We start from the raw sequence: 25965 nt of genomic DNA, 5'->3' as shown, positions 1-25965 counted from the left end.
CCTCCTTGAGGACAGCCCTGGGGGGGTTCCGAGACCCCCAGCCTGGGGCAGCTTGGAAGCCAAGTGCAGGTGGGCAGTGGGGTGAGCCTGTTGGCAGCGATGCTCACCTGCCCCATCCACTGCTGCCACTGCTGGGGGCTTCGGCTGCTGCATCCCCCTGCTTCCCTCCTCCTCTCGCTGCCTGTGTAGGAGCCCTGCCTGAGGCAGAGACCACACAGCAGGTGGACAAAAATAGCTCCTGCAGAAGCTGTTGAAATGTCAAGAGTGAGCAGGCAAAGCCCACTGGCAGTGCTGACAAACCACGCTGCGTGCGTGGTCAGGGCGAGTGCCCTCCGCCGTCCCACGGTGAAGTGGCACCTGCTGAGGGCTCTTTACAACATCCTTACCGTGTGGCTTGGAGCAAGCACCAGGAGAGCACTAGGTAAAAGCTGCTGCAAAGCTGTCCATCCTGGCTGGCGGAGGAAGGCCCACCGCTGTGAGCCATGTCCTCCCCTCCTGTGCTGCCCAGCCTCTCACTTGTGTCTCTTCAGGGAAAGCACTGGCGGTGGGGAAGGGTCCTGACCCCCGTCTTTCCACACCATTTGGTGCAGGATTACCCGTCTGAGGGGCTGGGGGCTTCATGTGCTGCACAGTGTCATCTGCAGTGTCAGAACAGGAGATCCCACCTTGCCTTGGCAGGAGAGAGATGCTGGAAGAACTAGGAAGAGCTTTGGAATTAGTTATTAAAACTTCACAGGCTCCTAATGTGTAATAATTAATGGCAAGAAGAAATGGGCTCATCCCAGGTCAGATACTGGGTGTGCCAGAAGGGGAGCTGCTCTTGTTGCCAGTGTTTGTGCGTCATTGATACTGAAAGGCAGTGCCAGCCTTAACTGTTACTGCTCTGCATAGTGTTTTCAGTGTGAACCTATTCATTGCTGAATGAAAAAAATTCAGTGCTGGAATTTTTTGGCCAAAAAACATGAAGAGTCACCCCTTCAAAGCTGCCTGGCCACGGAGCGCTGTGCAGTCAGCAGCACTGCTCCAGCTGTTGGATGTTGCATCCTTGTTGAGTGTGATGCTGCTGCATATTTCTGGTTATTCCTTATTCCTGTGGTGATCAGGCTGTCCGAGGAAGGAGGTGAAAAGCATCGTGTGTTGCAGGACATGGCCAGACATGGCATGCAGAGGAAAAGGCAGCCGGCTGGTTTAGTCAGCCCTGGGTGGGGGGTCTGGCTGGGCTTTCTAACCAAATGGGGCAGGGTTGGCAGGACTGCAGTGCTGCTGGGGCACCCGTATGCCTTGAGCTGTGATGTTTGTCCTGGTTCTCCTTCCACTGAACTTGGTAACTTGAGTGTGACGAAGGGGGTGGTCTGGAAGATCAAGGTCTTGATGTAAGGACATGGTAAAGACTAACCAGCTCTTCAGTTTTCAGCATTTCCTCCTTGTAAGGTGATAGCAGATTGTAACAAAGACAGTCTTCTCTTGGGCTCTGGAATCTTCTTCTGTAAGGCATTTTCTCTTGTTCATGAACAATCTCTACTGTTAATGCCATCTCCTTGCTTTATGGAGTCTCCTTCCATCTGTTTCAGCTAGTCTCCTGATGAGGAAGTTCCCCTTGCATGTGTCCAGCAAAGTGTAGGCTGGACTTTTGGACCCTTACCAGCCCAGGGTCCATCATCAGTGGTGCTGCAAGGGGGCAGGTGATGTTCTGCAGCCATGTAACCTCCTGTGACGTGGCTGCTTTTCAACAGATTTCATGAAACATGCAGCTTCTCTTGTCTGGTCTGATACATGACAGGGCACTGCAGCTCCTTATTTTCACAGAATCACAGATTGGTTAAGGTGGGAAGGGACCTGTGGACGTCACCTGGTGCAACATCCCTGTGGGTCATGTAGAGCAGGTTGCCCAGGACCATGTCCAGATGGTATTTGAATATCTCCAAGGATGGAGACTCCACAGCATCTCTGGGTGATCTGTGATCAGTCACCATTACAGTAAAAAACCCTTTCCTTACAGAGCCATCAGATGGTTGGTGTGGAACTGTGCTCCACCTCTGGAGACTGTGGTAGGTCAACAGCAGGAAAGACTGAAATCCTTCCATGCCAAAGGAGTTGGTTGGGTGATGTGTCCTCCATGAAAGAGATGAGGCTCCAGTCAGTGGGGGTTCTGGCAACCCAAGTATAGATTTGGTGCTTAGTTTGGTCCAGAGCATGTGAGCATTGAATCATAGAAGACTTCTTGAGGACGCAGATCTTCATTATCAAGTGGAGCATATCCAGCGATGGCTAGTGTCTGGTCTTCAGGAGAAGTTCAGAGACCATTACTAGTTACTGAGATGGAAACAAGAGGAACCTGTCCCTCCCTGACCATTGCACACAGGTGTCATATCTTCTGCAACACAGCATTTGGGTGCGGCCCTTGTCCCAGCTGGCAGTCCTGTGACCTGGCTGAGGCTGGTGTGGGAAATCCTGAGCATCCCTTGCACCCAGAAGGAGGTCACTGAACAGGGGATTAACTGACAGGGCATTAAGTATCAACAGACTGCAAGAAGCAGGCAAGCCAAGTGCTGGTGGACACCAACTATTTCCAGAAGATTGTATAGTTAATATTTTGCTGAGACGAGGTACCGTTCAGACTGCTGTGTGCGTGGGCAGCTGTTCCATGGGCCAGCACCCGCATGCTGTGATTAGGTGGCATTTCCAGACCTCCCTTGGGTGAAATCCTACTTTCTAGACTCTGTTGCAATTGATTTTCTCCTGGTACATCCTCATCTGGGAAATGTGGAGGCACTGTTGGGACACAGGGTCAATGTTGTGTTTGGAGGTGGGATCACAGCCCCCTTCTGCCTGTACTGCCCATGCTCAGCACGGTGCTGCATTGAGCTTGGGGAGTCAGTTGTCTACCTAAGCCCTGCTCAGATTTGCTGTTTCCCAAGGAAGAAAATGCCTTTGATCCCTGCATGTATGGTCCTGCCATCGGCTGCTGCCTTTCTTGCTGGCTCTCGTGTTACCTCCTCTCAGCGTACAGGCAGATGCAAGGTCCTGGAGTTGTATTTGGCCATTAGATTATTGCTCTCCATGGGAACCAGCTGAGATTTGTTCTTTTTCAGTATCTCTGTAATTGATTTTTAGCCTGGTTTTGTCATTAATCAGGTGTGTCTTTAAATCAGATAGGTGAAGCAAGCACAGCTCTTCTGTGCCACCTCTGTGAGCTAGCGAGTGGATTTTCCTCCAGCCTGCAAGCTCTTAATGAAAATACTGAATTGAACTTGACCCAGGAGTGACCCCCATGTTGGGACTCATTCATCAGTTTTCCCCGATCCAGCTCTGAATCTTTAATCATCTGGTCCCTGTGTCCAGCCTGGCAGTGTGGGTATGATATACCCGTGCATCCCTGCCTAGCCCCTGGCTGCTACATACTGCAGGAAAACCAAAGATCCACTCCCCTTCTGCTTTTCCTTCCTTGCACATTTTGTTTTAAAACCTTCACCTATTCTGAACCTCGTTTTGCTTCTGAGCTGTGTTAGATCTATCCCTCTGAAGTGAGCTTAGCAGCAGTGCCTTTTCCGCATCTGCAGCAGTTGGAAGTTTCTGATGTCTTTCCTGAGCATCACCTGTGTGTATTAAAGCTGTTTTTCACTCAGAGTTAGAGTTGGGCTTTGCAAAAACATTGCTGTCCCTGCCAGAGCTGCTGTAGAGCTGCATGCATGCCTTGATGTGAGGTGTGGGCAATGGTCACGTGTTTTGTGTGTGGAGCAGCCCCGTGCCTGCCTGTGAGTGCTTTGGGCTTGGATTGAGGGGCCAGAAATGTGGGGAAGGATAACTTGGGAAAGGCAGCAGATGGGGAAAAGCCTCTGTCTATAGGGTTTGGTGAGGAGACCAGGTTGTGCCATGACTGTAGTGTACAGGGCGGGGGACACAGCCACGTCTTGTGATGAAGGATGCCGTGGGCATGACCATAGACGTTTAGAAGACACCCGGGTATGAGGTTTCCCCAAGGATTCCCCCTGGGGAATACAAAGCCTGCTGTCTGAAAGATAGAAATACCACCTGGCAGGGAGAGAGATGTCCCTTCCTGGGCAAGCTGGGGAGGAGATGTGGCCATTGCTGTCAAGGTTGCTGGGGTCCCAGGAAGCTTTGGGCAATGCTCTTGCTTGAAGACTTTCTTCTGCCCACCACATGGGGTGGCCCAGCTGCATGGCAGCAGGTAGGTGCAGCAGAGGCTGCGGTTGCCTGCATGCAGCTTCACTTGCACAGCAGTTAAATTTTAGATTTTAGAGATATTTCAAGTATGCAAACAATGAGACAGGTAGTGGTGGTTGGCCAGCCAGCTGCCAACAGCAGGTGCTTGGGGCAGAGTGTGAAAGCTGCCAGGGCACGGCCGGCTGGCGTGCTGGTAATTAGCTAGGAGTGGGCAGTGTTGCAAATAGGGGAGGCAAATCCTGGCAAAGGAAGGAATCTGGAGAGCGAAGTGGCAGGGGAGAATGAATTCCAGTGCACGGGGAGGGAGCAGGCTGGGGAAGCCATAATTAAGAGAGACAGGCGGTGGGAGTGCGACGAGCCCAATGCAGCAGGGGGAGGAGGGCGCTGGGGGTGCTGCAGGGATGTGGGGCCAGGAGGGAACGGGTGAGTTGGTGCTGAGGAGGAAGTGTGGGGGCCACCATGGGACAGTACACAAAAATACTTCCTATGCAAGGGCTGAGGAGGGCGAATAAGTACTTGGCAGTTGGTCTGTGCCATCCCTGACCTGCATCCGTTCGGTTTCCCCCTTCCTTTCTGCACAGCCTGGGTGCATCCGTGCATTGCTTTGCAGTAATTTTGTCGGGTGTCTGTTATTTTCTGTTCATTCAAGCTGTGTTGTTCCATCTGTCTTGTTAAAGGCACATTGTTTTTTTCTCCCTTCCTACTGCCATTCCCAGTTTCTCTGTTTCTATTTTGAGCAGTCAGAGGGGCACTGAGCAAGGACAATGTGGGGGGTCGGAGCAGTGAAGCAGGGAGCAAGGTTTGCTGGTCCCAGTGGTCCCCTTGCTTTTGGGATTCCCTGTTCCCTCCTCCACTGCAGGGGAGGTTCCCCCTGCAATGAAATAATGAGTGCCATGGAAAGGCGGCTGGTGACACGCTGGTGACGCTGGCAGCTGATGCTGTGCTGGGGAGCAGTGGGAAGCAGGAGCGAGCGTGCCGGGAAGCACGTCGGCACTGCCTGCATGGCGCACAGCTCCCCACACTGCCTGCAGCCACGCGGTAGGCAGCGAGGGCAGGGGGAGGCTGGGGAAAGCTCACAAGCAGCACCACAGGAGCCAGTGACGGGGAGATGCTGGGGAGAGCTGGGGGATGCTGGCAGGGAGGACTGGTCGGAGGCTGCCGATGTGTTTGCTGTGCGTGGGGAGGGAGGTCTCCAGCCAGGGGTGGGTGCGTTCCCGTGCTCCTGAGCCGGATCGGGGGGAAGTTCCTGATCAGGGAACAATTTGTTTCTGATTTCTGTAAATCAACAAACAAACAAAAGAGCGAGGCAGTGAGGCAGTCTGGTGATGGGGACTGTGGAAGAGGGCTCAGCCCCAACGTGCGTATCTCATGTGAAGGCACGGAGCTGGCTGGCTTTTACGTTTGGCAGCGTGGGTGCAGGAGTGGATGGATGGACCAAACCTCACCTTGTCACTGTGGTCACCTGCTCACCCTGACTGTAGCCCAGGGGTGATGCCAGCCCCAGTGAATGAAGCCAGTTCCCAAAGTTGGGGAGAGCTGGCTTTGCTGTGCAGGGTCTTCAGTGAGGTCTTGGCATAGCATGCACCTGCGGGGGCTCCACAGCCTGTGCCAGCACCGTCCTTGCCGCTGGCCTAGCAAAAAGGTTTAGGTTGGACATAGGGAAGGAATGTTGCCCCACGAGAGTGGTGACACGGGCACAGGCTGCCCAGAGCGGCTGTGGGTGCCCCATCCCTGGCAGGGCTCAGGGCCAGGTGGGACGAGGCTTTGGGCAACTTGCTCTGGTGGGAGATGTTCCTGCCCACAGCAGGGGTGTTGGACTTGATGATCTTTGAAGGTCTCTTCCAACCCAAACCATCCTGTGAGTCCATGACTTTATGAAAAAGTTACTTGAGCAAGTGCCCAGCCTTGTGAGGTGATTTTTTTCCATTTTTGACATTTCCCATTCCTCTTCTCCTACCTCTTTAGCGACACTCTGTGACCTGGGCTGCTGCCAAAGCCTCCTGATGACCAAAGCCCATTTCCCTTTGTCGATTAAATGCATTTATGATTATTACTTGTGGGTTGCTATTTACAGAGATGCAGTGGGCTGCTGTGCAGCGGGTGGCTCGTAGGTGCCTTCCTGGCCTCCCTGTGCCCGAAGCCATCTGCTCTGACACCCGGCAGAGCTGCAGGTTGCAATGGCTGGTTGAGCTGGACGGGGTGTTGCCCTCGCAAACCTGCTGGTGGAAGCTCCAGCTGAGGTTGGGAGCTGTCAGATGGCCCCTGCCCTGCACAGGGCCCAGGGTTGGGAAAATGGGGAGTCAGAGGTGCGGGGAACTAGGACCCACAACAGCAGAACAACCAGCCAGGCTGCCTGAGAATGGGCCATGAGCAATGCAGTTTGTCATGACCCATTTGGATCTCTCAAATTTATGGGATAATGTACTCTGTAAGTTAAAATTTATTTTATGAGCTCATCAGGAAAGAAAGCAAACAAGACAACTAAGAGCTCAATACCCTTTTCACAGACTAGTCTGACATGTGAATTCAGTAATCCATCACTTAATTCATGAGGTTTCTAACTCAGTAGTTCTCAAATTCATAACTTGCAACTCATGACTTGCAGCTTGTAACTCATGTATCTATGAGCAAAACAGTTGCCTAGCAGAGGGTGAGAGTGCTCATCCTTCCTCCTCTGTCATGGTGCGGGTGTCCCCTCTATCACACCGGGAAGTGCAGAAGCCTCTGCAGTCTGGATGGTGTTGGATCCACTTAAAAAACTTTTTGGGTAAGCTTATGTGGTTTTAATTTCCAGCTTGGAAGCTTGGCCTGTACCATTTCTGTGAGTCAGTGGATTCTGAAGAAGCTGCCAGACAACCAATGTGCAAGGATGATGGCTGCAGGGCGCAGCCAGCTGCAGGTGACAGTGGTGCAGAATGACCTCCAGTTCTTCCTGGCCACCATGGATGTCCTGCCTGCGTGTTGTCCTCCCTTGGACCTAGTGGTGTTGCTCCCAGCCTATTAGCCAAAATCCAAGCAGGAGCTGAGCAAACAGTCACACAGTTCCTTGCACTTCAGTCCGTGTTTAAAAATGTAAATCAGGCCATTTTTTTAAAGAAAAAAAAAGCTGGATTGGGCAGCAGAGGTGTCTGAACTCTTTGGTGGGTACTTACTGGGGCTTTATTTCGCACATGCTGCTTTGAGTACTGAATAACAGTGTCTTGAAGAGTGCTCTCTTGCAGCTGAAGCTCTAGGTGGTAGGACATCTTTGGGTCATTTTTTTCCACCAGTGCTAGAAAAAGTTTTCTTTCCAGTTAGAGGTAACACTTGCTCTTTGTCATGGAAATATGCAACTCTAAAAATAGCTTTTCCACAATTCCCTGGCTGGCTGCCTTTCTGCACAAAGCCCTGTTTCTCTTTGTCCAAATGGGGTCACTGTATTTTATGTGCATCACTTTGTGCGTGGGCTGAAGGACTTTCCCTCCTGCTGTGGACCCAGTGGCTTCTCCACTGCCCTGCAGCCTGCTCAGCGGCCAGGGCCCCTTGGTGGCGCAGACTCTCTAGCTTGGACTCGCTGTCTCATCCTGAACAATTTAAATATAGCATTTGGGGTGCATCTGCTTTTGGGAAGAGTCGTGGTTTGTCCTGGGTCAAATAACTGCTGGGCCCATGGTGGGTCATGCAGAAGTGGGCTGTGTTGGTGGACCTGTGGGACCTTCCCCATGGGAGCCCTCTGCTCCCAGCAGAACTGTTCCTGCACCAGCCCAAGGGGACTGGTCCACCAGAAAGGCCAGGGGACATGTCTGACATACGTTGTGATGTAGGTTTGTGGCCCGTATGGTCATGGCATTCTGCAGAGTGGTACCTGACGTGGCCTGAGATGGCTGGTGGTCTTCCAGAGCTCTGCCTCCTGCTCTAGGCTCTGGGGTTTGGAGAGGTCCAAAACTATTTCACCCCCCCATTATTTTTTTTTAACTTAGTCTGATTCAGTTGGCATTGCATTCAGCCTTCTAGAAAAGGGTCAGATAAATGAGTGCTACTGCTGGTGTGGGGAGAAGGCAGCGTGGGCTGGGGTGCTGAGGATGGTGGAGGGCGCAGCGGTGGCACCGCTCATCGCAGGACGCAGCTTGCCTGCGGGTGGCTCAGAGCCGGACTACCTAAGGAGGTGTGGATAAAAAGGGAATGATGGATGGAAGTGCTTTGGTATACAGCCAGAGGACTAGGAATAAAGTTACTGAGGCATGAGAACCCCATGAAGTTCACCCAGGCCAAGTGCAAGGTTCTGCAACTGGGTTGGGGCAATCCCCAGCATCAGCACAGACTGGGGAGTGGGTGGGTGGAGGGAGGTATGGAGGGATGGATGGATGGAGAGCACCCTGAGGGAGAAGGACTGGGGAAGACTGGTGGGTGGCAAACAGGACATGAGCTGGCAATGTGGGCTTGCAGCCCAGAAAGCCAAGCACCTCCTGGGCTGCATCACCAGCAGCTCAAGGGAGGGGATGCTCCCCCTCTGCTCCGCTCTCCTCACAGCCCCCCGCAGCGCTGCTCCAGCTCCGGGGTCCCCAGCACAAGGCAGCGGCTTTGAAGTGAATGACGGTGGGGTTAGGCTGGACAGAGGGAAGGAATGTTGCACCACGTGGGTGGTGACACGGGCACAGGCTGCCCAGAGCGGCTGTGGGTGCCCCATCCCTGGCAGGGCTCAGGGCCAGGTGGGACGGGGCTTTGGGCAACCTGCTCTGGTGGGAGATGTTCCTGCCCATGGCAGGCGGGGTTGGACCGTATGGTCTCTGAAGGTCCCTTCCAACCCAAACTACTCTGTGAGTACATAATGCCATGATTAAAGCATGGGACAAAAAGGAATTATTTAATTGCCCCAGGCAATTAAATAATTAAATAATTGGTCTCTGTTACAAGACCAATTAAGAAACCCGAGAACTGCGGTTGCTCACCTGTGATCCCAAACTGAGCTTAGTTTGTGTTACTCACACCTAGAAGAAAGATTGGCATCGCTGGGGTGTGAAATACCCTTGTCCCAGCAGGAGGGAAGGACCCTCTGCAGAGCCCTGGGTGTGTTCAGGGCTCAGCGCTGGGGCTGGCCAGGCTGACGCAGATGAGCAGCAAATCTTCACATCGTGCAAATGTGCTGTACCTGTGCCGAGGAGCCTCAGTCCCCTTTTTGTCTCAGCAGATAAAGGGGAACCCAGGACAAGATTAAAGGTGAGAAGCTTTTGGTGCAGATGTTCATGACTTGGTCCTTCATATCATGTGTGCACTGAATAAATTTAAAGCACTGTATTCTCACTGCATCCTTCTGTGTCTCTTCCCACTTTTCTGTAACTCCTGCTTTTACAGTTTTATATTTTACAGATTTACATTTGTCTCCATATGGGAAAATATTTTCCCACCCTCTCCCAGTGGCACAGAAACTGGAGCTGAGAGTTGCAGAGAGCCAGAAAATCCAACAAGCAGCAGCCCAAAGGATGGTCTGAATTTTTTGTGACATTCTTAAAGAAGAGCAGAAACCTCTCAGCTCTTTTGATGCATTAATAAAGGAAAATGGGAGAATAATGCAGAAAGGACAAAACCGTAGGGGAAATGCTTTTTTTGAGTGTTTGAGAAAATACGTGATGTATCTTATGATGATTAGGTTCTTACATTCCAGCAGTAATTCAGGTTGTTGCTAAACAGTTGGCATCAGAAATAAACCCTGCTGGATCCAGTCCGCCTGAAGTTATCGATTGGGACGTTTTCCAAGGGCTGAGTAAGATGGTGCCTCTGCCATTAGTGTTGATTTCCAATAAGTCTCCACATACCTGATGGGCGTCAGGAGCTCAAGAGCTAGCACAGTGTCAATTTTTTAAAGAAAGAGAGAGGGAAAAATCTGGGTAATTATTGACTGATTAACCTGATCTTGCTTCTGGACAAAATAATGGAGTATTTGAAGTGGAATTCAATTGAGAGAATTAGAGGAGGGTAAGACAACTAATGCAGTTAGGTGTTGTAAAAATAGATCTGAGCAGCTTCACTGGGTACCTCTGCCTGCTGTGTGCCCGCAGGAGGGCTGGGTTAGCTTTGCCCCCTGCGAGCCCCAGCGCTGCCGCCCCAATGCACCCTGCATCCATCCTGGGTGGCCCTGGGGTCCGCCTGTGGCCCTGAGGCGGGTGGGAGCGGTGGCACAGGGACAGGGAGCTCACAGCACAGCCTGGGCTGCGTTGGGTGCCACCCCGGAGAGCAAGCGGCTGAGCTGAGGGGTTGAGGGAGAGCGGTGGGGAGGACAGGGAGAAATGGTAGGAGCCCATGGAAAGGGAAGGAGTGATTTGCTTGTTAGCCAGCTAATTGCTCCCGGAGAGGTGGGCACCCCAAAACCTTGTGGGTGATGCTGTAAAACAGCCAGGGTTGGAGATCTCTGACAAGTGGGCACATTTGCAGCTGGTGGGAGCAGCCGTCCGAAGCTATTCACTCACGTAAATTGTGCTGCCTTAATAGGGTGCCCCTCGCGGGGGCAGCTCTGTCATGGGCCAAGATGCATCCCCAGGGCTGCTGGCTGCAGCTGCCTGCCCTCACCCATGCAGTGCCCACCGCATCGGTCCTGTGCGACACTGCTCTGCTCTCATCGGGCCCATCACCCACTTTGAGCAGCATTTTAGCAGGACCTCATTGCTGTGCAAACAAAACCACACCCTTCAGCCTGCATTGTAGCTCAGTGTATGTAATTATTGCTGAAAAAATAATTAAAAGAGCTCCTAAACTCCCCTTGCTTGGAGCCATTGACAGTGCTGTTCCCTGGCAGCTCGGTGGCCTCCCACTTTCTGAGGAGCAGCTCCGGTGGAGCCGTGAGCTGGTGTGCTGGCATGAGGCGTGCCGACTGGGGATGCTGGAGGCAAGCTGTGTGTCCTACGAGGTCTGCTGCTGAATGCAAACTGTTCCTTCCATGGCTGTGATGGAAGGTGGCTCCACGAGCCCATGCCAGGCGGGATGGGCAGCAGATCTTGGGAGCTGTTTTGTTGCATGAGTTGGATTCAAGCCCACATGAATGTCCAGGCAGGGTTACAACATTTATATGGCTCCCCTTCATCCCTAGCTCTTCATCACCGTCTGCAAACTGTTGTTTTAGTGGGAGTAGTTGGAAAAAAATGAAAACCCAACACTTTCTCCAAAAAGAGAAACTGGAATGAGTTAGCTGCCCCGTCTCTGTCTCTTCCACCTTTTGCACAGGTTCATCACCAGACCTAAGTGCTGCGTTGTGAGCAAACTTTGATCCCCTCATTTAGGCCTCTGGATTATAAACAACCAACAAGCGTGGCAGCAGGAGAAGCCCTTGGTGCATAGCCCGGCTCTTCCCTTGTGGCTCTTCCTTTGTCCTGAGATGCACCCCAGGGGGTAGCATGGTCATGGCCAGCTCAGCAACAGGCTGGGAAAGGGCTTTGCATGCTGGGCTCCTGGGGGTGAGCTGCCCATGGCCACTCCGTCATTGCAAACCCGGTTGTTGGTGCAAACCTCTCGGTGTCGGTCCGGCTGGCAGACTTGGACTCTGCTTGTTGGTGACGGTAGCTTGGTGCCTCTGCCTGGCCGGACCGGCAGCCTGCGAGGGGCACGCTGGGTTTCCTGGATGTGCGAAACAGGATCCGTCGCTGCTAATATAAAAAGTATCTTACAGACACAGTCCCACTGATGTTACTAGCTTTGAATTACCTAAATTATGTAATGTAATTTATATTTTTATTACATCAAAATATGTAGTCAGTTAAACATCCTACCTGCTTCCTTCCTTAGTGACGTAAAAAGTCAAAAGCTACAGATTTAACCTGTTGAGGATCACCTCCAAACACAAACAGATGGTACAGATGAGGCATTTCGGGGAGCACCTTTAGTTCCAGGGGATCAGTAAGAGCTTTTCAGACCCTTCTGTGCATCGTCTCTGTTCTGCTCCAGCGTAAAAGCCTTGTGACATTTTGCAGTGACATTGGACCCAAGCAGCGTCTCTCCTTGCTGCACCTCCAGCAGGATTTGTCCCTTCTGACATGCTGGAAGTTAAAAATCCCAGGGCTCCTGTCCCTTCATGGACATCTCCCATGCCCTCACTCCTGGTGAAGGCAGATGGATGGCATCGCTGTATCCTGTTTCTGCAACCTGGAAAACAGCTGGAGCTCCTTGTATTCCTTCTGCATGGAAGAGACAATTCCAGCTCTGCTCAGGGCGGTGGTCGCACAGTTTTCTGTCCACCCCTCTGCATGCTTCTCTCTTCTGTCATACCTGCTGCACAACCTGCAAATGGTTGTGTTGGTCACAGTTGAAAAAACTAGAAAATTAGGAAAGGATGGAGTCGGCATCTTGCAAATTGAGCGTCTAATTTTTTTCCTCTTATTTTACTTAGCTTGAATAAGTAAGTTGCAATGCCAGACTCTGAGCTGCATTTCACAGAATCGCAGACTGGTGGGGGTTGGAAGGGGCTGCTGGAGATGAGCTAGTCCAAGCCCTGCTACAGCAGGTTCTCCTAGAGCAGGTCGCACGGAGTCATGTCCAGGCAGGTTGTGACTGTCTCCAGGGAAGGAGACCCCACAGCCTCTCCGGGCAGCCTGTGCCAGGGCTCTGTCACCCTCAAGGTGAAGAAGCTTTTCCTCACGTTCAGATGGAACTTCTCGTGTTGCAGTTTGTGCCCGTTGCCCCTTGCCCTGTTGCTGGACACTGCTGGAAAGAGCCTGGCCCCGTCCTCCTGACACTTGCCCTTAAGCTGTTTGTGGACATTGATAAGACCTCCTCAGTCTGCTGTTCTCCAGGCTGAATAGGCCCAGCTCTCCCGGCCTTTCCTCGTGAGGGAGATGCTCCAGTCCCCTCACCATCTTTGTAGCCTCTGCTGGGCTCTTTCCGAGCAGTTCCCAGTCTCTCTGGAAAGGGGCAGCCCAGCACTGGACACAGCACTCCAGAGCAGCCTCACCAGGGCAGAGCGGAGGGGGAGGATCACCTACCTCCACCTGCTGGCCACGCTTCTCCTTGTGTATCCCAGGGTCCCACTGACCCCTTGGCCACCAGGGCACACTGCTGGCCCATGGGCAACTTGCTGCCCACCAGCACTCCCAGGTCTTTCTCTGCAGAGCTGCCTTCCAGCAGGCTAGCCCAGCCTGTGCTGGTGCGTGGGGCTGTCCCTCCCCAGGTGTTCCCAAGAGGGAACATCAGCTTTTGGGAACTGAAGGACTGCATAGAGGTCACTGACATCCCAAATCTCTTTTGGCAAATGGGACTTGAGCTGGGAAGTCCTTCTCCACAAGGCTGCTCTCTCTTCCCCCACCCGCCAGTCTGTGCAGGTACTGGGGACTGCCCCAACCCAGGTGCAGGACCCTGCACTTGGCCCGGCTGAACTTCATGAGGTTTGCACGGACCCACTGCTCCAGCCTATCCAGGACCCCCTGCCATCCCTTCCCTCCAGCATCTCAGCTGCACCAGTCAGCTTCATGTCACCCACAAACCTGCTGAGGGTGCACTTAATCCCACTGTCTGTTGTTGATGAAGACAACAGATGAAGTGTTGGTCCCAGTATGGACACCATTTGTTACTGGTTTTCACTTGCACATCGAGCCATTGACTGCAACTCTTTGGACGTGGCCATCCAGCCAATTCCTTATCCATCTATAGTCCATCCATCAAATCTGTATCTCTCCGAATAAGAAGCAAGAAGGTTGTGGGAGACCATATGAAATGCCTTACAAAAGTCCAGGTTGGTAACACCTGTAGCTCTTCCCTTGTCCACTGATGTGGTGACTCCATTGTGGAAGACCACCGGCTCAGCCAGGCAGGATTTGCCCTTGGTGAAGTGACCTTCACTGTCTCTCGTCACCTCCCTGTCATCCATATGTTTTTACATGTCTTCCAGGAGGCTCTGCTCCACGATCTTAGTGGGCTCGGAGGTGAGGCTCGCTGGTCAGTAGTTCCCAGCTTGGGGCTGGAAAACCTTTCTAGCCAATCTCCTCCCTGGTGGTTTTTAGAACAGATTTAATTTTTATTACTTTAAGGCCATAAAACACTATGGAAAATGTTTCAATCAACTCCATAGATCCAGGAAGGATTCCTTGTGGCTTGCTCCCAGAGCCCAGGTAGTTTGTGGGGCTGCCAGGTCTGTGCTTCCTCTTTGCATTTGTGTTTAAAAGAAACCCTACATTTTGTAAATGTTAAGTGCCAAGATAAACAGGCACATCAATGGCAACCTGCAAAAGACAGAAGAAAAGTTTTAAGGTGAGAAAGGTTTATTTTTTAAACTTGCAGGAACTGTGGTCAGGATCTTCTTTAATTTTGTATTAAAAAAGTTAGCTCTTTGCCAAAAAGATCCTTCTTGCAGCTCTGTCAGGTAACTCAGTTATGAATTAGTTTGGAATTGTGCTCTTGATTACATTGGTTGGCTGTTATCAGTAAAGAACCGCAGGCCACAGAGGGGTGAAGGTTTATTAATCTGAATGATAAGTGAGCCAGGAAGCTTTGATGGCTGAGAACTGTACCGTGTGTGCAAAGTCACCGTATCGTGCGTGCAGAGTCAGTGTTGCGGTGATGCTCTGGTGTGCTGCAGTGGGTGGGTGTCAGTCCTGCAGTTGGCTGTGAGGGGTGCAGGTCTCGTGCCTGTCCCAGCCCTTCTGCTCACCGCTGGGCACTTTGGAGGCTGTTTCCCTCCTCTGTTGACGATGGCAATATCAGTGCTGCGTGTTGGGCTGCAGGCAGGATCCCCTCCAGCCCTGAGGAGCATCCTACATGGCAGCACTGGGTGCTGGTTCCTTGCGTTTGTCCCCTTCCGTGTTGCACGGGGGATGCTTTTGGGAACTCAAGAGTTGTGGGGAAGGGGAATGCCAGGGAATCTGTTTTCCCTCTTTCCCAAGCAGCTGAGGCTGTGCTGGAGCTGAGTGTTGCCAGCCTGGGCTGGGTGTTTGCCCTCTTCCAGCTGGCTACCCTGGTTGCTGTTGGCAGAGGGAGGGGAGAGAGGTCCCACCACTGCCTGCACCCCTGCCTCCCCCATGCCACCTGAACTCCCGGGCAGGTCACAGTGGTGACTGGGGACATGGCCCCACAGTGCTGGTGGCCATGGGGACGTCCCCGCCTCCCTGCTGTGCTCAATGCCGCTGGAGCAGAACAGACATTCCAGGATGGCTGTGGGATGCAGGGAGCCTGGCCCATCCTCTTAAACGTCATGTCTTGCCCTTTAGCACTGCTCTGCTCGCTGGTGTGACTCCTGCTGTGACTCCGGCCATAGCAGTGGCGATGTTGTGGTACTTCAGCTTCTTGTTGCTGAATGTTACTCACTGTGAATGGTTAAATAGGTTTGAGTGAGTCACTTCAACAGACGCCATGGATGTGAAAATAATTGTCTAGGAAGCTTGTGCCTGCCAGGTCGCCAAGTAATCCTCACACATCCTGTGAGTCGAAGCCAGCCAGAAGGAGTGTGTTCTCCCTGCTGCTCAGTTGAAAATATTTTGAGGGAAGACATCCTAGCTCCCCATCCCATGTCCCCTCCATCCATCCACACAGTCGTGTCCCCTTCCTGGGTGAGCAAGCCTAGCTCCCTGCCTGTCCCTGTGTTTGTGGCAGCCTGTTGTCCCCCAGCACTCCAAGGTCTTTGCTTCCCCGTCAGCGGGTCCTAACCTGTCTGGGTACAGGGAGTTACTCAGCTCAGGCTGGCTTGTTTCTTTTTTAAATACAAGTTCTTTCAAGAACAGGGAGAAAATAAATAATTAGTCACTTAAAGGAGAACTCAAATGGAAAATGTCCTCTTCCCTTCCCTGCATTTGTGTGTATTGTCCAGCAAATAAAGAATTTACCGCTTCCCCGTGAGGCCACTATGTTGCTCAGAAATACCTGGAGTCTGGGGTGAGGGTGTTAGCAGATGTGTTCCTCTTCTCCTTTTCCCAGTAGTGCTGAGGCTCTTGGCTCGGGGTCAGAAATGTGTACAACTGTCTATAGGATGTGACCTTCCCCCAGCACATTCCCATCATGATGATTTTATAATTATGCCTGTGACTGGCAGCTGGGAATGTGCAGCATCAGAGCTACCACAGCCATTGAAATGAGTCAGTTAATGTGCCTAGAGTCTGTTAAACAAAGTTTAATTTAATTAAGTCAGTCTTGATCTCATCAAAATCAAGAGGGAGCATGAGGGTGGCAGCATTTCTGAGAAATCATATTTGAATGGCAGGTGGTGTGTACTTTCTTTAGTATCTGGATTTTGAGATACTGCAACATGCTGGTCTCGGTGCTGAGTTGTGGAGTTGGCCACCCCACAGTCAGGGCACTGCTGTGTGGGAAGCCGGGCTGCCGCAAGCCCACAGGTCAGCACAGGGTATTTTGTACCACCCAACCTCACCCAACCTTTTTGCAGTTGTGCAGCATGCAGGGCTGCGCAGGCAGAACATGGTTGGGTACCTGCATGCTGGGCATGGGTGCTGTGCCCCACACTCCAACCTTGCTGGTGTGCTCAGGGCAGGGTCTGGCAGGATGGTGAGGGGCACACCTGCATGTCCCAGCTCCTTCAAGGATGCTGGTTTCTGGGACAAAACCTGGCTGAGATCACAGCATCACAGAGTAGTTTGGGTTGGAAGGGACCTTCAGAGATCATCCAGTCCACCCTCCCTGCCATGGGCAGGAACATCTCCCACCAGAGCAGGTTGCCCAAAGCCCCGTCCCACCTGGCCCTGAGCCCTGCCAGGGATGGGGCACCCACAGCCGCTCTGGGCAGCCTGTGCCCGTGTCACCACCTGCGTGGTGCAACATTCCTTCCCTCTGTCCAGCCTAAACCTACTCTCTTCCAGTTCAAAGCCATTGCCTTGTGCTGGGGACCCCAGAGCTGGAGCAGCTCTGCGGGGGGCTGTGAGGAGAGCGGAGCAGAGGGGGAGCATCCCCTCCCTTGAGCTGCTGGTGATGCAGCCCAGGAGGTGCTTGGCTTTCTGGGCTGCAAGCGCGCATTGCTGGCTGATGTCCCATTTGTCACGCACCAATATCTCTCTGTTCTTTGCTGCATGACTGATCAAGGAGGTTCATGCCGATCCAGGTTTGCTGAGCATGTGGCTTGTGGCTTGGAGGTGCTGCTGCTATGCAGCGAAAAGTCTTACAAGGCCCAAGTGCCAGGAGATGTTGCAATGGTTGTGCTGTCAGTGGTGGTGAGTTCAGAGCCGATTGCTGGCGTTTGCGCTCAGGAGCAAGGGCAGAGAGCCCTGTGCTAGACCCCATCAGCCAGGCAGGGCTTGGAACCTCCCCATCTGATGTACTTCTTCTGAATGTGACATATGCTGTAGTTGCGTCCTCTCTCTAGCCAATTCAGGAGTCCTGCAGCCTGCTAGACTCTTGTAAAAGCCCTCACAGTCTTGGAGAGACAACCCTGGGGAGATGCTGAGACTCACCGATGGGCTCTGTGCGCAGCAGGACTGTTCTTCCAGTGTGAGCCACGTGCAAGTCACACAGGCTTGCATGGGATGTCCGCGGGGACAAGGAGGAAGGGACTTGCTTGTACTTACTCTTATTTGCAACTCCTGTGCCCCTGCCCGTTGAAATAGGAGAATTGCAGCACACCCTCCCACTACTGCTGGGCTGCTTAGTCGTTTCATGGGCTGTGGGACTGTTGGGTGGTGGTGGTGTTTCTGGCCACTTTAGCCCCTATTTTTCTGCCAAAAGCAGCAAATTCAGGCTGGGGAGCAAACACACAGACCCTGGCTGTTAGTCAGGGGGTGTTAGAGGAAAATGTCACCTTTCATAATGCCCTGGGAGGGGCTGGCCAGTGTGGCAGAGGCTTGGGGAGATCAGCCCTTGGTGAGCAGAAGATTTTTGGTGTCCAGCAGCAGTTTTCTCTCCGCTCAGGAGCTAGCTCTGTGGATTGTGTATCCCTTCCCTTCCATTTTCCGCAGAGCACTGGGTATGGGGGAGGTTAGGGCAGTGTGGCCAGGGTGTCCCTGGCTCCCTGCTTGCCTGACCAGCAATGGGTTTATTTCCAGGCTCAGGAGAGTCCAGCAGGTGTGTGAGGAAGAAGTGCTCCCAGTCTGGAAGTGGGAGTGCTCCCAGCTCTGGACTCCACATGCTGCAGGGCCAGGCAGCAGATTTTTAGCGGTGTCTCCAACACCTCCATCTTTGCTCTTTTCTTTCTCCCCAGAAACAAAGGAGGAGCTGGAAGAGCTGATGTCTGACATAAAGAAGACGGCGAACAAAGTGCGCTCCAAGCTAAAGAGTGAGTATTTGCTTGTGATGCTGCTGTGGGGCTCTGCCCGCTGCCCTCCTGCCCTGCAGCCCCAGGCAGCGGGTGCCGCAGCTCCCACCCTGGGCTGGGCATGCAGCAGGCAGAGCGCATCGCTGCCGGGTCCTGCTCCGTGCCCCTGGTGCTCTGCACTTCCCGCTAGTCCCCCGTGACCGCAAGTGCCGCCGGGCCCTGGCTGTCACCTCAACCCTACGCTGGCAGCAGCTGGGGTTTGGCTCGGGTCAAGGCAGTTGTGGGGTGGTTTGCTCTAGGTAGGAAAGGGCAGGTTATGGACACGCCGCCAGCCCGGCCTGCACAACCTCTGGCAACCGAGCTGACGCAAGGAGGGGTCACAGAGCTGGGGGAAGGGACAGCCAGAAGTGGTACCTGCCATTGCTTTGCAATGATGACCCAGGGATGGGCATCATCTTCTCTCCTCCAGCATAATCTAGCTGCTTTTATGTGCCCTTTATGAATTTGTCCCCTTGTGCCCTGTCCCCAGGATCGAGGTGAGGGAACAGGGCCACGAGCACCTAATGGGCTGCAAGCAAGTCCCATGCTGCCAGCACAGGCAGATGTTGTGCTCTCCTGGTGAGCCCTGGCTCTGAGCAAACTGCAGCATGGCCAAATGCCGCCAGGTTGTTGACAACAGGTTGTTGCAGACAGGTGGTTGAAGAGGTGCTGCTGTGGGACTTGCAAGGCTCCAAGAAGAGCTGGCTCTGACCCGGTGAGCCAGGTTGGCACAGGCAGCCTAGGCAGGCACAGCACCAAGGAGTCCCCATGTGGAGAACCATGGTCCTTCTTCCTTATGTGTCTCTCTGGCAGCATGGGGCATACTTCCCTGCTGCTCCCATCCCGCTCCTGCGGGGCTAGTATTGCTTTTCCATCCCTAGTGCAGGCTGCATTGCTTGTGGCATTGCCCAAGGCAGCGATGCCTCCTGCCCATCCCGGCTGCACCACTAGTGTAGGCGGGCAGGAGGCACCGCTTCTCCAGACACGGGCTCTGTGGGCCAGCGGTGGGGAAGAAGGGGGCTGTTGGACTCGAGGAAAGTTGTCCTGACTCATCAGCATGCCCTGTTACCTTGGCATGCCTCCACCTTGGGTAGCGCAGGGGCAGAACGTGGCCAACGTGACTGTTAGTTTCCACTATTGGGAGGGTCAGTTGGTCTCTGACAAGTGGGGAGTGAGGACAACACGACTGTCAGCCCGCTGATGGCAGGAGTTGTGCTGGAGCACTTGGACTAGCCCAAAAGCCCAAGACTGCACCATGGGATTCAGTGGTTCAGTGAGGACGGCAGCATCTTGAGGCAGGTCACCCTGGCGTGGCTCAGATTTGCCTGTAGTGGTCTTGGACATCAGCGTGGGCTTTGCCCGAGATTGTTGCAGGAGACCTGGCTGTGTCTGAAGGGTGGGAGAGGACCTGGTGCTTCCCCCATGGCAGCAGCGTTCTCCCTAATCCCAGGGTTTCGTGGGAGCCCCGCAGCTATGGAGGACTCTAGATACGGCTGGAGCTGTTCGTTAGGTTCCTCACCACTGGTGTGGCCATGGCTCATGTTTATGCCAGAAGGAGACTTGTACCTCTGCTGCCTCCTTGCTGCCCTCTGTCCTGATGTGTGATCTCAGGTAGACCCCGGAACAGGAACCAGGGGCCAGCTTACCCATTTCATAAACCAGGGGTCCCTTCCCATGCACCAGAGCCCCACCCCCAGCCATACTGGGACCCTGCCGTCCAGGTAGGGACAGGGTTTAGCCTGTGCAAAACAAAAAATCCTTTTCCATAGCTGGTTTTTTTTCTGTATTTTTGAAGGGGCTTTGAGAGCCTGAAGGATTGCAGGACAGGCTCCAATTCCCGTTTCCTTCTTCCAGAAAAGACTCACTGGTATCGTATTTACCTGGAACAACAGATGATTAGTCCTTGTGCTTTGTCCCAAATTGCCTTGTGGCCAGCACGATCAATGAAAGAAAACAGTCAGGACTGATCAAAAACACCATCTGCTGACAACGAATTGACTTTTTTAGGACAGACATTGCTCATGCAGTGGGTAATTCTAATTACGAGCTTCTCGGGAGAATGTGATTTTATTAATTATCATAAATTCACAATGTTTGCCAATACTGTTCCTTGAGAACAGGGAACGGTTTATGGCAAGTGTGGAGGAAGACCATTTGCTGATGAAATATGCTGGGCAGGCAGCAGCCGGTGCGCTGACAGGCAGAGGAGCGTACAGGAGAAGTGCTGTGGCCGTCTGACTGTGTGGGATGGGACCTTTCAGATAAGCTCTAGATACAGACGCTTGTTCCAGGAGAGAATAGGAGGGAGTGCAGAATTTGTGCCGATGTTCTGCAGCACTCCCCTGGAGCGCGCTGTGCTGTTGAGCACCCTCTGAGAGCACTGTGCAGGGGTCCCCAGGCCCACAGTCCCTCTTACAGCGCTGCTGCTTGGTGCAGGGCAGTACCGTGAGGCCACCCGTGCTCACCGGCACGAAGCAGGAGCTCAGATGTGCACCATGGTGGTGATGTCCTGCGCTCTGCCCTGCTGCACTGGTTGGTGCTGGGGAGCCACTGGGCAGCTCCAGGGAATGGGGAGCCCCTGCTGCAGGAGGAGCCTGCTTCATGCTAGGCTTGTGGGACCGGCTCCAGCATGGAGGGTGCTGGGGACAGCAGAGCTCAGAGAACTGGGGGATGTCTGCCTTGCTCTGTGCCAGACCTCCTGCCCTGCAGCCTCGTGCCCTCTCCCTGCCCAAACCACAGTGAGATGCTGAGCAGGGAAGTGCTCCTTCCTGCTGTGATTTACGGTCTTTGGGCAGGTGAGGAGGAGTTCATCTCACTTAGTTGCACCACCGGGCATAATGAAGAGGGAAAATCTCTGCCTTGCTGCAGAGGACTGTTTTAGCAAGACGAAGCATGCTCTCGCCAGCCTGGTGGGTCCTCCCTGTGCAAGGCCGGGCAGCTGGCAGACCTACTATTTTTAGGGTCCCTGGAGAAGTCTTGAGCTTGGTTATTTTGCAGAGACATTTTAGCTCTGGGTTTCCTCCTGCTGCCTAGCAGGGGGAGAGCAGCATTCCATTTTGCTTGAATACTGGGAAGTGTGAAGATCAGACCTGAACATTACATCAGTTTTGTATTGAAATCCTTGCTTACCAGCCTGGGGGTGACAGGTGCTGCCCTTGACAGCACCAGGTCTTGGCCAGTGGCCAGGCACTGAGTGCTTCGCAGTAATGAAACGGGGCTTTGCTGCCAGTCCAGGCGAAACCACAGGCAGGAGCAGGGGACTGCTCGATGCCAAACGCTCCATGATTTGCAGGCTTCTCTTTTACAGCCCCTTTGCCAAACAATCCCTTTTCCTTTTCTAAAGAGCGTGAAATAATCTGTGTCCTTTTACCTTGACCAGGTATTGAGCAGAGTATTGAACAAGAGGAAGGACTGAACAGGTCATCTGCTGACCTGCGGATAAGGAAAACTCAGGTGAGTCTCTACCCTGTGGCACTGGGAGGGGGAGGGCAGGCAGCAGCTGGAGGCAGCTGAGGGATCCCAGGAGCTGAGTGAGAGGGGAGGGCTGTGCTTGGCTTTAGAGCAATCAGGTTGCAAATACTGAGCAAAGTAACACAGCACATTTCTGAACAGATCAGCGAAAAAGCCAGCCTGACCCATGACGTAAGTACATGCAGAAGGAGCTGTGGCAGGGAGGGCAGCATGCATTGGCTTTGTGCCTGCGTGCAACTCTGGGCATCTCTGTGGACAAACAGGCAGGTGGGTTTCTGCACATCCATGTTAAGCATATCACTAAAGATGATTTTGACTGGAGCAAAAACACCTTTTGAAGTGCCAGCATTGTGGCGGGGACTGTTTGCCTGCAGCGTGTTCAGAAACCTGCAGCCTTGGTGTGTTTCTGCAGTGCCTGGAAGGATGCTTGAACAGTTCATAAACGAGACCAGACTTACTAATGCAGCTGGGTAACTCGCCTGAAGTTTCATTTCATCTAAGAAGATGGGTGGTCTTTCAGAGGGTACTGTGCAGGCTTGCAGCCTGCTGGAAATGTTCTTCCCTGTTGGGGCTGTGGTTGCCCCTCCACCGGGCATTGATGTGGCTTTGCAGCCCAGGAGACATTAGACTTTTGAAGGGCTGACACAACTTTTCTGCTTTTCCATGGAACCAACAGTAACTAGCACCTTGTTTAGATGGGTTTCTTAGCAGGGTTATCCAGGGGTAGAGGCAGAGATGGGGTGCACCTCCATTCTCCTCCTTCTAGGTGTGTTAAGCTCAGTTGTGACAGATGGTTGTGCTGCTTGTGCTTCTGCCTGCAGCCAAGGTGGGGTGAAGTGTGTTGGCTCTGCAAGAGATGGAGGTTGAGGGACATGGGGCTTGTCCATGGGTCCAACAGCACACACTGGAAGTGGGAAGTCACCAACTCTGCTTTGAACTGAGGCTGGGCTGCGTGACCTCCTGACATCCCTTCCAGCCTCAATTATCCTACAGTTCTATGTAACTTCCCTCCCACCCCCCAAAGTCAAGAAATAGCTTAGAAATATTTGATGTAAGAAGTGTTGGAGTATCTTGCAAAGAGGCTTTTCTCTCAGGAGCAGCGGGAATGTCTGATTGCTGTGGATGTCCCTGCTGAGCGCTGCTTGAGTCCTGGCCTAAGGCAGCTGGAAAGAGAGGGCAGGTCACAAATGTCTCTCTGGTGTCCGTGGTGGGTACTAGTGGGAACACTTTGAGAACACCAACAGAGAGAGCGCATGCAGTCAGTGGGGTTACGGCAAGGCCAGTAACGTGGCAGAAAGTGCCAAAAGAAAATTTCCTTGGGGAAGCAGCAGGCAAGCACGACGCGGGAAGGCAGTGCAAAGTGCTGGAGGAGCACTGATGGAAAGGCTGTTGAGGGGCAGCTGGGGGCAGGGGAGATGACTGAGCTTCGTACACCCCTCATGCAGCCTGCGGAACCTGCACAGGTCTCAGGTTAACTCAGAAGCATTTGACTGCTGATGACTGGAGGTCTCATAAGACAAGGTTACCCATGGTCTCCAGGTGCTTTGGAAACCAGGGCTTGAATTCCTAAATAATGCGTACTTTACAAAAATAGGACATACTTTTACAAATTTTCTGAAATCAGAGCTATGCAATAGTCTTGGGCATCCCAGGGTTGCAGAGCATGTCGTGATGGAGGCAGGAGAGACCAAGGCCGTGGCTCTAGTGGGCTCTGTTGGATCAGCCAGTGGTGCAGATTTGTTTGGATCAGGCGGAGGCATGTGGTGGCACCTTGGCCCCAGCATGGGTGCAGGACTTCCTGCTGACTGGAGCTGCTGTACTGTGCACCGTGCGCAGGAGGGTGGGTGGCACCTGGCACTGCACCCACAAACACATCATTAACTCCAGCTTTTCAAGGAAGGTGGATCTGAAAGAGTGCATTTGTGCTGGGTTGGCACCCTGTGTTGTGTGACCATGACATTTTTGTATTGAGTCCATCCCTTGTTGTCTGTGGTCTGAGCTCTGAAAGCTGAACTAGTTTAGCCTGATGAAATGGCACTAGATAGAGGAGATTACTGGTGTGTACTGGAAAAAGTGTACAAAGCAAACAAGTGTTAGATTTAGAGATGGCATAACTTGGCCAAACTACTCAGTGACAGGCTGAAAACGTGGTTTAATTCTCGTGGGGAAGTGATTGTGGAAGAACGTGATGTTTTACAGCTTCAGCTCCTCCATCTGCCCGAAGGAAAGTCAGAGACTTGATTGCATGAACTGTTTGACAAGATCTTCCCCCATCATCTGTGATTCACCCTGGACAAAGCAGCTCCCTCCAAGGCCTTTCCAGAGAGGGGCTGTGCCTGCTCAGTGTTGGTTTTGTAGTGTTGCCCCAGGCCACAGGCATGGTGGGGAAGCGCATCCGTGGGGCCTTCTCAGGTGTGGGGTGTGACCAGGCTTCTCCCTTCCTCTTGCGCAGGGGTGCTGCTGCCTTTGGGGGCACCAGGGTGGTGTCCAGCAGACCCTCGCTGAGGATAGGTGAGCCTCTCCCTGCTGTACAAGGGTGCTCAGGTCCTGATAGCAGGATCAGGCCATCCACTGACAGTTGCGTGCCTAGGCCATGGCCAGCTTCTGCATCTTGGCGTGGGATCTGACTTCAGCACTGCCTCCTCTGCAGCTACTTGGACTCTAAAGCTACTGGTTCATGTATAGGCTGAAAGGGTCACTTCTCCCCTGCCAACCACCATGAGTCAGGCTGTCGTGAGGATCTCGCAGGGGAAGGGGATCACTCTTGAGTGACCCCAAGCGCCTGCTCAGCCCACAGGTCCCCTCATCTCCAACTTGTCGTGCGTGGCTCGTGGTTCACTGGACTCTTTGCTGTGCTGTGCCGTGTTCGTTTACTTTGTTGAAATGTTTATGCCTTGGGAGGTGGCACAAGCACATTTTTGTCCTCTTGCTTTGTCCTGCAGAAGCGGTGAGTCTGAGGACCACTGCTCATGAGCAGGCAGTGTCCTGTGTGTCTCCTGCAGGGAGAGGGAAGAAAGAGTTAGATAAACTGAATGGAAGTGTACGCATGGAAGCAGCAGAGGGAATGGCAGAAAATGGGATACAGGACTGGTGTAGGTTGATGGCACCTAACCCAAAAGGTCATCGAGATGCCAGCATGAATACATGCAGCTTCTAAGAAGGCTTAGGGTGGAAAACCATTAGGCAGTGTATTCCAGGACAGGAGGTGAGAGGGCCTCTGAAGCTCCCATGCAATTTAAATCATTCCATAATTGTAGTTCAGCTATGCTGCCTAATGACCCTGGGGCAGGACAGGTTAATGGGGTGGAAGGTTGGTGTTGCTGGCAGCTCCTGGTGAGCACAAAAGATGCATCCCAACCCCCTCTGTGGCCACCAGTAGCAAAGGCCCAGGTGAAGGGGACCTGTAGGACATGTCACACACAAACGCTGCTAGCCATACGTTTTGTGGTGCATGTGATTTTGGGGCATGAGAAAACGGGTGAATCCAGAAGGGAGTGAAACCAGCTTTATTTTAAATATATTTTTATTGAGTAAACTCCCTTCCTGTTCAGTGCAGTCTCACGCTAGGCTTTGTTAGCTCAGTTGCAGCACTCTGGTGTTGAGCTTCTTTGGTTCATGTCTGTATTTTAAGCACCTTGCCTGTCCCGCCTCGGCCATGGGCTTGGGCGGTGAGAGTTCAGCCAGGCTGGAGACGTTTCCCCGGGGGCAGTCACACTGTGGTGGCTGGACAAACCATCTGCATTGCAATGAGCCGTGTTGAGGACATGCATCTTGGGTCCAGGACATCTGGACCTGAAGTCTATGAGCCTGTCACGGCTGTCTTGCCATCGCAGCATCTTAAAATCAGCCTTCTCTGGGCTGAAGCTTTGTCTTCTGCCCCACCAGGCAGGGTTGCTGTGTAGTTTTTACAGTGAGTTGGCCACCCTTCTGGTGATCCTTTGTTGAGAGAGCACCCAGCAAGATGCAGTCATTGCTCCAGCAGTGGAATCAGCCTCGGCATCGCTGCAGGACAAGCTGCAGTGCTCTGTCCTCGCTGGTAGTAGTGGAGGAGGTGCATGAAAATGATGTGTCTCAGAGCAGAGAAGCAAGGCCTTGCTCTGCAATGAAGATTGTGTTTTAGCAAA

General features: G+C 53.0%; 1 protein-coding gene across 2 annotated transcripts in view; it reads left to right on the top strand.

The window, feature by feature from the left end:
- STX1A (syntaxin 1A) overlaps nucleotides 1-25965 on the top strand; it is an 89862-nt gene that overhangs the window by 41202 nt on the left and 22695 nt on the right. For both annotated transcript variants that reach the window (XR_008821469.1, XM_056336262.1), the window contains exons 4-5: nucleotides 18278-18352; nucleotides 21750-21823. Coding sequence is in view for 1 of the 2 variants with exons in the window: in XM_056336262.1 (XP_056192237.1) it covers nucleotides 18278-18352; nucleotides 21750-21823 (149 nt within the window). In the remaining variant the exon portion in view is untranslated. The remainder of the gene's footprint in view (nucleotides 1-18277; nucleotides 18353-21749; nucleotides 21824-25965) is intronic.

The sequence above is a fragment of the Falco biarmicus genome, chromosome 1, assembly GCF_023638135.1.
Source record: "Falco biarmicus isolate bFalBia1 chromosome 1, bFalBia1.pri, whole genome shotgun sequence".
NCBI classification, from domain to species: domain Eukaryota; kingdom Metazoa; phylum Chordata; class Aves; order Falconiformes; family Falconidae; genus Falco; species Falco biarmicus.
The sequence above is the reverse complement of the archived record's forward strand: the minus strand, read 5'-3'. Positions and strand labels throughout refer to the sequence as shown.